The sequence below is a fragment of the Euprymna scolopes genome, chromosome 27 (genome assembly GCF_053919585.1).
Source record: "Euprymna scolopes isolate OS-2025 chromosome 27, ASM5391958v1, whole genome shotgun sequence".
Lineage (NCBI taxonomy): Eukaryota > Metazoa > Mollusca > Cephalopoda > Sepiida > Sepiolidae > Euprymna > Euprymna scolopes.
Window position 1 is genome coordinate 87594472 of NC_136508.1, and position 17370 is coordinate 87611841.

The 17370-nt window shown below is 37.7% G+C and overlaps 1 protein-coding gene across 4 annotated transcripts in view; it reads right to left on the minus strand.

Moving 5' to 3' along the window:
• Window positions 1–16838, minus strand: part of LOC145248967 (uncharacterized) — a 133949-nt gene extending 117111 nt beyond the window's left edge. For 2 of the 4 annotated variants that reach the window (XM_080110776.1, XM_080110774.1), the window contains exon 1: window positions 16521–16836. In XM_080110776.1, the coding sequence (XP_079966902.1) occupies window positions 16521–16703 (183 nt within the window). In that variant the 5' untranslated portion in view covers window positions 16704–16836. Of the gene's footprint in view, window positions 1–16520 lie in introns of all 4 variants that reach the window. The other 2 variants (XM_080110775.1, XM_080110773.1) reach the window with 2 other exon arrangements.
• Window positions 16839–17370: the final 532 nt, after the last annotated feature.

Genomic DNA, 17370 nt, shown 5'->3' on the forward strand with positions numbered 1-17370 from the left:
ATATGACCAAATTGTAATCAGCTGGAAAGCAGACAAACAGAAGAGAATTCCACAGATCTGCAGTCCTAAGAAAGAAGTTTTGTTCATGGAATCTACATTTAGGTTTAGGCACAGGTAAAGAGTAGGGGAAATTATTGATAGTGGTTTCAGCTAAACGAGTGTTTTTCGTGAAAGTTTGGCGAGGGGGAGACCATAGATTAGAGCTCAGACGAGCATGAAAATAGTGATAAAGCAGACACAGGCTAGCAGTATCTCTTCTGTGGGAAAGAGGTTGCAGGGAAGAGAAAAGGGCATCCCCCACTAGGCTACGAAGTCTCTTTTGATCTCTGTCAAGGCAGGATAAGCTGTTTCTAGCAACTCCTGCCCAGATGTGGCAACAGTACTCCATCTTTAGATGTACTTGGCTCTTATATAGGTAGAGAATTGCATCAGCAGTGAAATATCTACCAATTTTCCAGCGACCTTGGCAACGGATTTGATGTACGTGTTCCATCTCAAATCAGGAGTAAAAGTCAACTCCAGAAGCTTGTCAAAACATGGAACCTCCCAAAGATGAGAGCTATTCATTTCAATTGATGCCAGATAGGGGATCAGAGCGTTGATGATGTAAAGATAGAAGCTTGATTTTAGATGCATTAGAAGTAACCAGCCACCTCTTCCCCCATTGTACTACACGCTCAAGATCAGAGGAGAGAGAATCAGAGATAACTTGAACATTTACAGCCTTTTATATGTTGCCATAGATGGTAGTGTCATCAGCATAAATATCTATGAATGATAGGATGTGATTTGGAAGATCATTGATGTAGATTAGGAAGAGAGTTGGGCCCAGAATGGGCCTCTGTGAGACTCTGGAATTAATACTGTGAGCTTCTTAGCTAAACTACGTCGGACTTAACAAACTGAGCATACAACTTTCTCGCATTCTTTATTACTCTTTTACAGTGGTTGCTGGCAGTCCTAGAATCGGCTTCAGTCTCAGTACAGCTTTCTGTTTTTCCTTTGATCGTCTTTCCATAAAGGCAATACTATTTTTTTTAAATTTCTTCTTTGTATAATATGTGTCTTTACTCCCCTCTTCTGATGAGAAGCGTTTGGCTTCGAAATGCCATGGTCTAATGAGGTTTCTCTATCGCAAAATATTGTAGTCCCTTTTGAACTGATAGCATAATTTAATTTAATTAATAATTTAATTGTAAATATTTATCCTTTTGTTATCTTAACTTATTCTTTGGACTGTCGACAGCTAAGGACCACACTCCGGCCGTACCACCGCATCTCCAGCAGCCTTTGCACCGTTGATGGCATGATCCTTGCCGGCAACATTACGCCAAGAGATATTGGAGGCCCTGCATGCGGCCCACCAGGGAGTCAGCTTCATGTGTGCCCGCGCGGCTGACTCGGTTTACTGGCCCAATATCAGCATCGACATCCAACATATCAAGGATAATTGCACGTACTGCCATCGGATTGCAAAGTCTAATGCTATGCAGCCACCTTTTAACGCTGCACCTTCGGAGTACCCGTTCCACAAGATCGCTAGTGACTATTTCACACACAACAACTATGATTATGTTGTTGTGGTCAACCGATACTCCAACTGGCCGATGGTATTTCGAGCAGAGAACGGCGCAGATGGCCTCATCAAGCATCTCAGAGAAGCCTTTGTGACTTTTGGGGTGCCTAAGGAGCTGACATCTGACGGGGGACCCCAGTTTACTGCTGGGAAGACTCAGGATTTCCTCCGATCATGAAGAATCCACCATCACCTTACCTCTGTTGCCAACCCTTACGCCAACTGCAGAGCAGAAATTGCAGTCAAAACTGTCAAACGAATGCTGGTGGATAACACCTTAGCAGGCGGGTCCATCAATGTGGACAAGTTTCAACGGGTGATGCTAATATACCGCAACTCCATCGACCCAGAGATGACGGCATCTCCTGCTCTTATAGTTTTCGGACGACCCATTAGAGATCCCATCCCAATCGGTCAGTACTACCCCACCCCACATGGTCTGAAACACTCGTAAACAGGGAGAGGGCACTAGAAAAACGTCATTCTCTTGAGCATGAAAAGTGGAGTGAGCATACAAGATCTTTGCCCCCTCTAAGAGTGGGGGATCATGTGTATATTCAAAACCTAGCTGGAAATCACCCTAAACGCTGGGAACGAACAGGCACCGTTGATGAGGTGAGACAATTTCACCAATATGTGGTCAAGATAGATGGAGACTCACACTCAGAAACCGAAAACATCTTTGGGAATTCAAGCCTTTTAGGACCACAACTAGCGAAGATGTGATAGAGTCCTTCTTACCAGTCACCAGGCTGCCAGAAGGCGCCTCTGTTAGCACCCTACCAGGGGTGCCTGAGGACTCTCCTGCCACCCTGCCAGAAGTCCATGCTGGTAATCCAACAGATAGTCCCATACGTAAGTCCAGCGATAAAGATTTTTATGACGTGCCATCGAGCCCTTCTGAGATCCTTCCAGCTACTCCTCATGCTTCTCACCCAGCTAGAGATTCTGGCACTTCCGAGAACTCCATACCGGTCGCACATGCAACCACTCCGAAGAACGCTGGAGCTGGAAACGACACCACCCTCAAGAACATGCATGCAATTGCCAAGAAGGCCCCCAGGGCCTTGAGCTGACTGATGCCACACAGTGCTCCTGGTGCTTTAGAAACTGCACCAACGCCGGGGCCGCAACCAAGACTAGTGATTTCATCACCAGTCAACATTGTACAGTGTATATAGCTTCAGAAGACTTTTGTACAGAACTTTTTTGTTGTGCCCACAAAAAACTCGCCGTGGGTGGGGGCGAGAGCTAATGTAAATGTCTCCTCTCATCACCTAGGACATAAGCTCACCAACCCTCTTCTCTATTGTTTCAGAGTGTAGAGTGAACAGCATTCTTTTTCACATCACTCACCCGAAATTCCTTGCGACCTTGTGGGGGAGAGGAATGCATGTTGAGGGTGAAATTACGGCTGTTTGTGAGTATTTGTGCAGATACTTTTTGAAATGGAACCTTTTAGTTTTTGCGCAAGTGAGAATAGTCTGAACAGCGCACATTGTGACATAAATAGAAGACACTGTCAGCAGCTGTATAAAGTTCAACATCAGAATTTTGATTGTCCATGCTCATGTTGTGAAAAAGAACGCTCAGCATTCTTTAGTGGAACTTGGAGGACGCACTCAGACTACATCAAGATCGTCAGTGCCGTGTGTAATCAACCCTCATCAGTCTCTTCGCCCGTACCTCATCGACTAAGGAAAGGTGTGCTACTCATCTAAAATTAGTTTGTATTTTTAAATGCATTTATAGTGCATTTCTAACCACATTCCCAAACTCCCATTCTTATCTGAATTGGCTGGCGAGTCTACTCCCCATGTTATACAATAAAATACAATAATCAAATTTTGTAAGAAGGACTTACATAAAAAAAAAAACTTTAAATCTATTTAAAATTTTAACCACCCCTTAATCTGCCTTTAAAATAGATATTAATAAAAAAAAATCAAGTTATTTTATTGTATTATTTTATTCTATTTCTATATTCTGTGCTATCTACACACTTGAAACTCTATTTTCTCAGATTTTTATCGCATGTCATCTTGTTTGTAATATATTAACAATAGTTAGCAATATATGTATAGACACAATAGAAAAATTGAAAATACTCATCTCTTTTCTAGCATTCATCACCTTTGGTAAATGAGTTTGTGTGTTTTAAATTATTAATACAGAAATTGAAAATTATGCCGTTTTCTCTTCTCTTCTCTTCTCTTCTCTATATAAATAAAATGAACTCATTTTTTCCCCTCCGACTTTGACGTTTATAGGACTGCACCTGTATACATTTGGTGCAGCCGTATCATACACAAACTGAATCACGACATCTGCCGTATGTTATAGGGTTATTACATATCAAGGATCTCGCTGATCACAGTTTCCTATATTCTGTCTGGTGAGAGTCCACTGTAAAAATCGGTTACATTTAATGGAAGTAGTAAAGTAAACTCTCTCTAACAAATTCATCCTACCACCGTCACTCACTTACACCGTACCAGAACATTCACAGGAGACATTTAAAACCGATCACCGGTAAGAATTTATCTAAAAACTGGACTGGACTTACACTGAAACGAACCACGCTTACTTTGCCATTGTTTAGCATAAAACATAAACACAATTTATAAAGCATTTATTATAATAAAATTAGATTCAAACAGAACACAATCCGTTACCTGGAATTGAATTCACAATTACATTACTTCGATTTCGTTATAACCCGCGTGGTTAAAGTTTAATGAAAACCTGAATTGACATTTACGTGAAACGCACCAAACTTACTTACTTACTTACTTACTTACACAAACACAACTTCCGTTTCGCTCTTTCCTTACGTGCTTTTTTGCTTTCTTTCTTTCTTTCTTTCTTTCTTACCTTTCGTTGTCTTTTTGCTTTATGGGTGATGGTGGTGGGGGTACTTCTCTATCTTTATCTTTCCTTTCGGTCTTTCCTTCTTTCTTTCTTTTCTCTCCATTTTCTGCTCTTTCCATTGTTAAAACGAAACGAAACAACCGGATATTCCAGGTTTTACTTACACTATCACTCTACGACTATTACTTGTGTATCCAACTCTATTTGTGCCAGTAAAAAAAAGTAGCATTTATTGTTTTTGGTAATAATTATTAATTGCTTATTTGTTTTGTTTTTCACCCTTTTTTTAGACTAACCATTCTTTAATCTCATTATAAAATCGATTTTTCCAACTACATTTTAGGTGGGGGGGGGCATTACAACCTCCGAAGGGGGTTTGTATTACTGTACACATAGATTCGAAAAAGTTGTCAAAAAAAAAAACAAATAAATACATAACAAATAAATGTTCTCAAAGCCCAGATCAGTTACTTTTCTGCCAAACTGGATATCTTTTTCGTGTTTTTATTCAATGTAACAATATTCGGCTCGAAAACCATACAGTGTTTACCGATGTATTCGAACATTCAGGAAGGCGTCTCAGTCACACCCTCTTTAACAACGTAAGTATAGAAAAAGGTGTTATAAATAAAAAATATACAAAATACTATTAAAAACACGCCGAATATATTTAACAGTATTTCATTAAGTTTTTTATTTATAACATCTTTTCCCAATTCAATGTAACATGTTTATTCAGCTCGAAAACCATACAGTGTTTACCGATGTATTGGAACATTCAAGATGGCGTCTGATTCTCTCTTTAACACGTAAGTGTGGGAAAAGATGTTATAAATTTTGTATAGTTTTTTATTTATAACACCTTCTTCCATACTTACGGTGTTAATGAGGGTGTGAGACGGAGACGCCATCTTGAAATTTCGAATACATCGGTAAACACTGTATGGTTTTCGAGCTGAATAAATATGTTACATTGAATAAAAACACGAAAAATATATCTATCCAGTTTGGCAGAAAAGTAACTTATCTTGGCTTTGATAACATTTATTTGTTATATATTTGTTTGGGTTTTTTTTTCACAACTTTTTCGAATCTATATGTACAGTAATACAAACACCCATTTTGTGTTTTATATAGATAAAGTACAATTGTTGAATGTTACTGTTTTGATTATATTCGTTGGGGGGGGGACAGTTAAATAATTAAGAAAGATTAAAATGAAGCGAAATTTAAGTTTCCGTTACATTTTTACAACAACCGTAAAACAATGCATACTCAGCAAGTTTTATCGTATTTTATTTATTTTTTTGCATAATTAATGATGGAAGTATTTTTCTGTTTATTTTCTTAACATCTATTAAAAAAAAAAAAAATAATTTGTACATTCTCTGGAAAAAAAGAATCAAACTTTTCTCTACTTTCACATGTGTTCCATTTTAACAAACTGAGCCACAGCAACGCGTGGCCGGGTACAGCTAGTAATTAAATAAAAGAAGGAAAATCAAAGCACACATTTGGCTCTAATCATATGCTTATTTATGTAGAATACAGAAAAACTTTAAGATACTCACTATCTTCATTCATGCGGGGGCGCAAAAATACTTGGTGTAGAAACCAGGCACATGTTACCTTTCTTGGTATGATGGACCTGTAGCTCTTGTAAGATCATCCATCTAAGAGAAAGAAAACTGATAATAAAACTAGCGGAGGGAATCCTCCTCAGTCATGGTCAACAACCTTCCTGGAGCTTGTGACTCAAACAAATTCCTAACTTGCTTAAGGAGTAGATAGGCTCTGCCTATCGCCGACTTTCACATTTTTTCTTTTTCTATTAGCCAGACCAGAGGTACAAAACCAGGGACTCACCAGAGCCACCTTGTGCTTGGCCTTGTTTTCTGACTAGGACACTGAATGCCATTCCCCAATTCCCAATTTTAAATTTAACTCTTTCTCTCAGAAACTGAGAAAATCGGGTTTGCTTACATGCCACTTGTGCTAACATGTCTGGCTGCTGTTTCTGACTGACGGTACAAGAGCCCTAACTCTTTGGTAATGCTTAGACCAACTGCTCTGTCATCAGTTGTATAATATCAGAATAGCTGTAGTGCCATATTGTGCATAGAAAAGGGCCCTGCTGCTATATCTGGTGGGCTTTCACAAGACCACAACTTCTAGACTAGACTAGACTCGGCTAATGGGCCACTGTGTGTATACTTAGTGTCAAAACCAGCCCACTTTGCTCAACACTCTTCCCCTAACCTCACATTAAACAAAAACGTAATGAAATGACAACCCAAACAAATATCACGATAAAACCAGAAACCACCCAAACAAAACCAATTTGCCTCTGCCTTTGAGGCTCACTTTCACAAATATCTGTGGGGTTAGAGGTAATATAGATGATGTAGAGTCTTACCTTTTAGTAAAAACTCCCCAGATATCTTAGCATTAAGTGAAACTTACACTCTTCAATCGCCTTTAACTACTTTAACAGCAGGATACCTCCCTCTTTGCTGTAAGGACTCAGATATATGCATGGGCTTGGGGTCTATATTCATAGCACCCTTCCTTAAACTAGGCAGAAAGATCTTGAATTGGATGACCAGGCTTTTATGTGCTTTCGACTAACATTTCATCACTGCGTTAGTTACTTATATTTTCTCTACCGTTTTTCCTCAAGTCAGGATGGTACCCTAATCGATTATGTCTCTGATAGTATAGATGCAGCACTCTCCTTAGATAGTAATGCCCAAATACATGTTTAATGTCCACCATAAAAATTGGCTTGGTTTCTCAGGTTACACAGATGCAGCTGGACGCTCCATATAGCCCATTCCCTCACACAGACAGAAATGTTTCCAACTTGCCTACCAGATCATGAACCTCAGCTGACTTCACTTCTAGACCTATACCTCACCACAGTACCAGAGGATTGTGTGATTAATGCCCACAGTCCACTTGGAAACGCAGACTTCCTAGTGGTAACAGTTGACATCACATTTAAATCCCAACCTCAAGATGAGGAACCATTGTTCAAAGCAACAAGGTACTACAACAGGGCTGACTGGGAAACCATTAGAGAACACCTCCGAGATGCCTGATGAACCAATATTTTCTTGCTTTCTGCTGAACAATGTGCCAATGAGAAAACTGAATGGTGTAAAGTGGACATTGAAGCACATGTTCTCATACGGATATAATATAGCAAGCCCCACTTACCCCCATGGTTCACTACAGATTGTGTCAGCTGCCATTGCACAAAGACAGCATGCCGGACAGCCGGTTTGTACGACATAAGTTAAATACAAAGAGGCAAAAATCATAGATGCTAGAAATCATTGTAAGAGAGAAATAGCGACAACCAAATGAAAGCATGCTGAAATAATCAGGGAACGCATAGAATTGCAAAAGATAAGAACTTGTGATTTCTGAAAAATTTATAATAGTGTAATGAATAAAGCGCAATCAGTAATTCCTCCACTGAGCAACAACCAGAAGATTGCATACACAGCAATAGAGAAGGTGGAATTGCTTGCCTGGCAATTCACCTCCAACTCCACCCTAGAGCCAACAAACAACTCCTCCTAAATTTCCCTATGTGGACTGAAGCCACATGAGATGAGGTAAAAATCACCCCATCTCATGTCTGCAATATAATAAAAAACTTACACACCTCAAAGGCCTGATCTCATCCTTGCTATACTAATTAAGAAATGTTCAGCTGAGCTAGCCCCTATACTTTCCAAGCTCTACAATAAATGCCTTGCTGAATCTTGCTTCCCTAATAGCTGGAAAATAGCCTCTGTGATATTAGTGTACAGGAATTCTGGTGAAAGAACAGACCCTCTCAATTATCACCCCATTGGTCTCTCCCCACTCTTCACTAAAATCTTTAAGACCTTAATTAATCAAACACTAGTTCACCACCTCGCAAAAGAAAATCTTCTCTCTAACAAACAGTATGGATTCAGGCAATGTCGTTCTACTGCAGATATTTTAACATTCATCTCTGAATGCATTTACCATGTACTGGATAAGGTGGGCGAAGCCATAGCTGTAGCTCTTGATATATCCAAGGCTTTTGACAAAGTCTGGCACAAAGGGCTGCTAATGAAAATTAAATCATACGTTACAACTGGATGTATACTAAATATAATTAGATCCTTCTTAGACAATACAAGCATACAGGTTGTCATTGACGGATGTACATCCAAGCAAAACTACCTCCCTGATAATAGTGTGTCCAAGATGGGTATATTTGCTGATGATACAATGCTCTATAACATGCATGAAGGAAGAATGGATGTACATAAATCTAAGACAATGGCAGAATCGTTAGAAAATGACTGCCAGACTATTATGTAATGGGGCCGCAAATGGATGATAACATTTAATGCTAATAAAACTAAGCTGCTCTCCTTTAACAATTATAGGCCGCCTCTCCAACCGCCTATATCGATGACAAATAAAACCCTACCTGAGACTTTTACCTTCAAACTCCTCAGCCTAACATTTGCAGGAAATATAAACTGGAACAAATACATAGAGGGCATTGCAAAGGCTGCTGCAAAGAAGGTGGGTTCTCTCTATGGAGCTAGTGCATCTATCCCTAACCTCTCCCTCTTGTATAGGATCCAAAAAAGAGTTGTCAATCTAATTGGTCCAACTATCCACCGAGTTCCAGCCCTTGCCCCATCACTGCAATGTTAGCAGTATCAGAATTTTGGGGGAATTTTTGACACCCCTAAAAGAAAACTGTGAATAAAATATAGAAAACTCATAATTTCTCTTTCTAAAGTGGGTTATTTATTTTCTTTATAGAATATGCTTCCAAAATAAACTATTTAAGTTGTTTAAAAAATAATAGAAATATTATTTTTCATTTTTTAAAAAACAGTGTTTACAAAGCGCGTGCGTGCGCTCAGGGAGCCATTTTGTTACGTAGTGAAATCAATTGATTTTTATGAGATGAATATTTTTCAATTTTTAAACTTTAAAAATCTATCAAAATTTTCCTATTCGTTCAATTGTTACATTTTTTTTCAGGGTGAATGTAAAATTTTATGCTCTTTCCGATAAACTGAATATAATATTTTAGACAAACGTTTTATAAATTCACCACCCCCATTTTGAAATGTCTATGAGAATTTTAATAATTAATTTTGGTCGACATGTTTTATATATCACAAATTGAAGATAAAACATCAATAAATAAAATACTCAAATTTAAAACAACAAAAAAATATCACTTATCTGTAAATTTACCGGTAAAGTCCAAAATGTAAATCCTTCTTTTTTCGATAACCACATGTTTTTTTTTTTTTTTTTTTTTTTTTTACGTGGAAGCTTAATTTTTGTTTAGAATTTTCCAGTCAATATTTTTCAGTCAGTGTATATTTTTATATTTAATTCCTGGTTTCCTTTTTTTTCGATATAAAAAAAAAAAAAGACGATACCATATAATGCAGATTTATAGTATAATAAATAAAAAATTCAGGTATTTCTTTAAGATATTAAAAAAAAAAAATTTACATTTCATATCTTCGTCATTCGTAATCCGTGTAAATCCAAAAATAAAAAATCCCAGTTTTCATGTACGATAGAGTAAAGGTGCCAACATTAAAAAAAGGACGATGTTATCTCCCTTTATTCATATAGGGTCAATATGAAGCCACCCTCGAAAATTCCTTTAAAATTACGGCCAAATCTGTTCATTGCAATGTGGCCATAAAGTGGGTGCCCATTTGACGTCACATCATTATAGAAAAGTGACCCCCCACTTTGTGACCATTTGTAAAATTTTTTATCTTGGAAACTACTAGTTTCGTTTGCCATATACATAAATGGTTATTTCCGTTTTCAGCGCCCCCAAAAACCTTTAAAAGTGGAAAATTTGAAGGAATATAATCCCATATCGAGATTACTAACATTTCTGAATTAGTGTTTTTTTTACACTTATAGGCTTCCGTAGATAACAAAGTGATAATCTTAACATCCGGTGTCTTTACACTTTCTTGAAAGACACGTGTTGTCGCGATATGTGTTGGAAAAATCCTTCCATTTAAAAAATACATGGATTATAATACATAAATATGAATAAATTCTCATACAGGAAGATTAAAAGAAAGCATATCTTAGGTAAGTTATATATTTTGCTAATTAAATATTTATCGTAAGATTCAAGTAATGTTATTGTTCGACATTCCGTGTAATGTTAAGTTAAGAAATCCAAGGAAAAATAAATAAAATTGTTTATTTCTCTATTAAAGCTTTTATGATATTAAAATTTGGTCTTTGCTCGTTTTATTGAAATAAAATTTACGGGTTTAAATTACGTTTTCATATTGTTATAAGCTGATAGACAGATAGGTGTCTATTCAAAATGGCGACTCGGCTGAAAATTCTGATACTGCTACTGCAATGTTGCATCTTTGTGTCTGTTTTACAAATATTTTAATGGAATGTGTTCTGATGAACTTGTTGCACCCCTTGCCATATATATCCTGACAAACCCGCTTAGCACTAAGATCTCACCCCTTCACTATTGAGGTCTTTATTCTAATAATTTCTTCCCTGGAACAGCTACAGTTTGGAATTCCCTTCCAACTAGCTGCTTCCCTGGTCGTACTGATATGCAGAAGTTAAAATGTTACATAAACCAACATCTTGTTAATCTTTCCTAGACATGGTACCAAAAAGTAGCCTTTTACGTCCAAGTGGTGATATGCCGTGTTAGGGGTAGACGTGAGTAAAAAAAAATAAATAAAGCTGGTATAGTGTATATGTGAGTATATTTATCATACAACTGAATATTAAACGTAAAAAATATTATAAAATGCATGCTGAATGTGGGAGTCTGGTACATGGATCTGCAGAATAAATTTCCATATAGGAGTCCAGGAGTTGGAATCGGTAGTCGGAGTCGGACTTTTACAATCCTACTCTGCAATCCTGGTTAAATACTCATAATATATAGGATTTGATCTTAACACCCACTGATAAGACCAGCTCTTATAAATAACTCTTAGATACCCCACCAGACTAAATGAATTCTTGTCATGGAATCGGATAAGACCAAAAGATCGCAAGAAAGATATAACAGTAAACAGTTGGAGAAATGAAAATTAATGTTCTTCACATCTTGAGTTATAAGCTCAACGTTTGAGAGGTGAAAGAGAACTTTAGTTCAACACGATAATCTATGTATCTCATATAGAATCAAATCTATGTATCTCATATGGAATCAAATCTATGTATCTCATATAGAATCAAATCTATGTATCTCATATAGAATCAAATCTATGTATCTCATATAGAATCAAATCTATGTATCTCATATAGAATCAAATCTATGTATCTCATATAGAATCAAATCTATGTATCTCATATAGAATCAAATCTATGTATCTCATATAGAATCAAATCTATGTATCTCATATAGAATCAAATCTATGTATCTCATATAGAATCAAATCTATGTATCTCATATAGAATCAAATCTATGTATCTCATATGGAATCAAATCTATGTATCTCATATAGAATCAAATCTATGTATCTCATATAGAATCAAATCTATGTATCTCATATGGAATCAAATCTATGTATCTCATATAGAATCAAATCTAGGTATCTCATATAGAATCAAATCTAGGTATCTCATATAGAATCAAATCTAGGTATCTCATATAGAATCAAATCTAGGTATCTCATATAGAATCAAATCTAGGTATCTCATATAGAATCAAATCTATGTATCTCATATAGAATCAAATCTATGTATCTCATATGGAATCAAATCTATGTATCTCATATAGAATCAAATCTAGGTATCTCATATAGAATCAAATCTATGTATCTCATATAGAATCAAATCTATGTATCTCATATAGAATCAAATCTATGTATCTCATATAGAATCAAATCTATGTATCTCATATGGAATCAAATCTATGTATCTCATATACAGTAGCGTCCAAAAGTTAAGGAACGATCGATCATATTTTTTTTAATGGCTTCTAACTTTATCTATGAAAAAGAAAAAAAAAAATTGGTGGGGAATTTTCCAATGTTTAATAATGGTAGTTAAAGAAAAAAAATTTTTTAATTTTTGATTTTAATACATATTATTTTTTTTTACATATAAATAAATTTAATTAAATTACAGGCGTCCAAAAGTTAAGGAACGAGGGAAATTCATTATGAAAAAATAAAGAATCCTTTCAGTATTTAGTGAAAAGCCCCTTGTTTTCAATCACACTATGGCATCTTTTGCTGCAAGACAGCACCAATCGTTCACATGTTATAGGTGAAATATTATTCCAGGATGTTTTTATACATTCCCATAAATCATCAAGATTTTTGTGGGGGTTTTCTGTGATCTTATCGCCAATAATTTTCCAAACATTTTCAATTGGATTCAGGTCTGGTCTCTGAGCTGGCCAATCCATAACGCAAATATTGGATCTATTTAGCTCTTCTAAAACTATTTTTACTTTATGGCACGGTGTGTTGTCTTGCATTAGAATTAGAAAGATTAGGTACCACATGTTCTCTAATCAATTCTCTGTACATTCAGGCATTTACTTTTCCATGAATTCTCACAAGGGGGCCAGTTCCTTTTGAAGATATCATGCCCCATACCATTATACTGCCGCCTCCAAATTTTACTGTACTTTTAACGCACTTAGCGGACAGTCTTTCTCCATTTTTTCTTCTGACATGTGGTCTTTTGTCTGATCCGAAAAGATTAAATTTAGATTCATCAGTAAAATGAACCTTTTACTGATGAATCTAAATTTAATCTTTTCGGATCAGACAGCTATCCCAATCCCACTTGGGAGGTATTGTCCACACAACACATGGCAAGAAACCATGACATTCCATGAAAGGGTCCTAGCTCGCAGGCACTCCAGAGAACATGAAAAGTGGGATGCTCACACCAGACTCCTACCACCTCTACGTGTTGAGGACCATGTGTACCTACAGAATCCTGTAAGCAACCACCCAAAGCACTGGGAGCGAACAGGAGTTGTTGTGGAAGTACGGCAGTTCCACCGGTATGTGGTCCGGGTGGATGGATCCAGTCACGTGACCCTACGCAATAGACAGCATCTTCGAAAATTCATACCATTTCTGCAGAGGCAGACACCTCTACGGGTACAGCCCCATAATGCCCCTGCCCAAGGTCAGGGCCTGCCCATCAAGTCTTTGGAACCTCGGTCAATTGTCACCACATCTCCATCACCTGAGGGATAGCTGTGTGCTTAGCCGTTTAGTGAGGGATAGCTGTGTGCTTAGCCGTTTAGTGAGGGATAGCTGTGTGCTTAGCCGTTTAGTGAGGGATAGCTGTGTGCTTAGCCGTTTAGTGAGGGATAGCTGTGTGCTTAGCCGTTTAGTGAGGGATAGCTGTGTGCTTAGCCGTTTAGTGAGGGATAGCTGTGTGCTTAGCCGTTTAGTGAGGGATAGCTGTGTGCTTAGCCGTTTAGTGAGGGATAGCTGTGTGCTTAGCCGTTTAGTGAGGGATAGCTGTGTGCTTAGCCGTTTAGTGAGGGATAGCTGTGTGCTTAGCCGTTTAGTGAGGGATAGCTGTGTGCTTAGCCGTTTAGTGAGGGATAGCTGTGTGCTTAGCCGTTTAGTGAGGGATAGCTGTGTGCTTAGCCGTTTAGTGAGGGATAGCTGTGTGCTTAGCCGTTTAGTGAGGGATAGCTGTGTGCTTAGCCGTTTAGTGAGGGATAGCTGTGTGCTTAGCCGTTTAGTGAGGGATAGCTGTGTGCTTAGCCGTTTAGTGAGGGATAGCTGTGTGCTTAGCCGTTTAGTGAGGGATAGCTGTGTGCTTAGCCGTTTCGTGAGGGATAGCTGTGCGCTTAGCCGTTTAGTGAGGGATAGCTGTGCGCTTAGCCGTTTAGTGAGGGATAGCTGTGTGCTTAGCCGTTTAGTGAGGGATAGCTGTGTGCTTAGCCGTTTCGTGAGGGATAGCTGTGCGCTTAGCCGTTTAGTGAGGGATAGCTGTGCGCTTAGCCGTTTAGTGAGGGATAGCTGTGTGCTTAGCCGTTTAGTGAGGGATAGCTGTGTGCTTAGCCGTTTAGTGAGGGATAGCTGTGCGCTTAGCCGTTTAGTGAGGGATAGCTGTGTGCTTAGCCGTTTAGTGAGGGATAGCTGTGTGCTTAGCCGTTTCGTGAGGGATAGCTGTGCGCTTAGCCGTTTAGTGAGGGATAGCTGCGTGCTTAGCCGTTTAGTGAGGGATAGCTGTGCGCTTAGCCGTTTAGTGAGGGATAGCTGTGTGCTTAGCCGTTTAGTGAGGGATAGCTGTGTGCTTAGCCGTTTCGTGAGGGATAGCTGTGTGCTTAGCCATTTAATGAGGGCTAGCTGTGTGCTTAGTCATGTAGCATGGGCTAGCTGTGTGCTTAGTCATGTAGCATGGGCTAGCTGTGTCTAACCGTGTAGTGTGGGTTAGCTGTGTCTAGCTAAGTAGTGTGGACTAGTAGAGAGACTAGCAGGGTTTATGAGGTGATCTTTAAGGATCAGGGGAGAAATGTAGTTTGATGTAATTTGCATATCAATGAAGCTACACACAGGAATGAGGTAAAATAAAGCCAGAAGTCAAGATGACATGAATGTAGGTCGGGAGAACTGAACTTAATGGGTCGGAATTTACGATGTCATTGAAATGCTGACAAGAATCCATTTTTTTTTTATTATACGTTCATTTTTTTTACTATATTTTCATTTTTTTTTATTATATTTTCATTTTTTTTTTTTTTCGATTATACATTCATTTTAGGCACAATTTGATTTTGTCACAGGTCACTCACGCGAACCTGTTAGCGCCTGGAGACACAGATATGATGCATCACTTTTACACACAAATCCATGAGACTATATTTTTATCTATTTGCGTATGTAGACAGTGAATGGGTTGGAACAATCGAGAAAGCCTATATGTAAGCACTAGCGTGCCAAAATTCAAACAGTCTAGACAGTGTTTCTGCAAGTCACCATCGTCACCACCTACAATGTTGCTAGCGTCAGATTCCACCGAAACGACGTTAAAAACCGCACCAAGTCTCAACAACAATTCCGTGATATACATACAGCTTTTCGCAGGCTGAATAGTCGCTGTGCGAAATTACTGCCTTCTACCTACATAATCTGTATGAGTAAAAGTGCCGTGACAAACTGTAAACGGACAAATTACTCAATCCTTTACTAATGAAGATCACGCAGACAACAATGGATTAATATTTTCTGCTCACAAACTTTTTCCCTCCTAGAATTTTGCATTTGCAGGGTTTTCTTTATAAAATTATGCTGACATTAATAATTTCCTCAGTATTGGAGGATTTCTTTAGTCACTAAACTCCCAGCAATATATTTACAAGTATACAATATTCTTTTTCCACTTGAATGATGTTCCCAAACTTTTGTCTTATTAAAATACACGTCACTGCATTACTAATAATGGACCCCACTCTCTTTAATTTCCTGCATATGGGGAGATATCGCACATTCAAGAAGGACTATGACTTGCACATTTTTCACACACAAAAATGAACCCTTTCTGATTAAATAAAAATTATTACTTTAAATGTTTGTAATTGTTTCTGAGTCGTTGCTATTTGCTTATATTTTTTTGTTTGTTTTTTTTTATTTTGTTAGGGAAAGGAGTTTTGACCTCTCGCCATTGTCCTGAATTCAGCCTAGCTAAGGAAGGATGATAATTGAAATTCATGCTTTTTAATTAGAAAATTATAAACGTGAGTTATCGTTCTTGGTTTTCACTTCGCCGCGTCGTGTGTACGCTCAGATTCGCTTCGACTATTTTGGATGTTTTTGTTCGAGTTGGGTTTTTTTTTGGGGGGGGGGGTTTAACATCGTTTAGGTTATTGGAGGAAAAATGTCGAAACTCATTTTCTAAAAAATAATTTAAGTGACTAAAATAGGAATTAACTATTTAAAATTAATATGGCTAACGGGTAATACAAAAAAAGGAAATCTTCGAGTCTTCAAACAAATAAGCACATAATATAAACGAGTTTATGAGAAAACAAAGATAAAGAGTAGTAAAAACTTACTCGCGCTTTTGATTTGTGTTTTGCGAAAAACAAAAAAGACGAAGAAATCGACTCCGGTTCATTTTCTTCCGATGGAATAAATTCAATTTCATCGCAAGCCGATCTCTTCTCCTTGACAACTGGTCTTTTCTTTGTATTCTGTGGAATATTTTGTAATGAATTATCACGAATGAAGTTCAACATTTTTCACCGGTTGCTTACAATTATTATTTTCTTTTTGTTTGTTTAGTAATAACTCGTCATAAAGAATAGTTCCCACCTTCGTTCAGAATGTGGATGGACGGGGGCCATTTTTTGTAAACAAACGGTGACAACTCAAATACTCAAATCTGATTGGATAAAGAAAAATGGCGTCAAAGAAAATCGTAATAATATTACGCCAACCATTAAGCAATTATCCAAAATCATTTTTATTATCTTTTTTTTTTTTTTTTACATAGGCATCACCACATTATCAAGGCCCAGAGGCCACTCAAGGATAAGGGTTAAAGAGTGTACAGTAGAAATTGGAAAATATAGTAATCATTAGAAATGAAAATTTGGTAAATTTGATAACTTATATGGAACGGCTCATCAAGAACTTATTTACTTTAGACTTGAACACAACCATATTGTAGCCAGCCGGAAAGCAGGAACACGGAAGACAATTCCACAGGCGTGCAGTTCTAAGAAAGAAGCTTTGTTCATGGAATCTACGTTTAGGTTTAGGCACAGATAAAGAGTGGGGGGAATTATTGATAGTGTTTACAGCTAGACGAGTGTTTCTTGTGAAAGTTTGGCGAGGGGGGACCATAGATTGAAGCTCAGTCGAACACTTTCCATGAAAATAACGATACATCAGAGACAAACT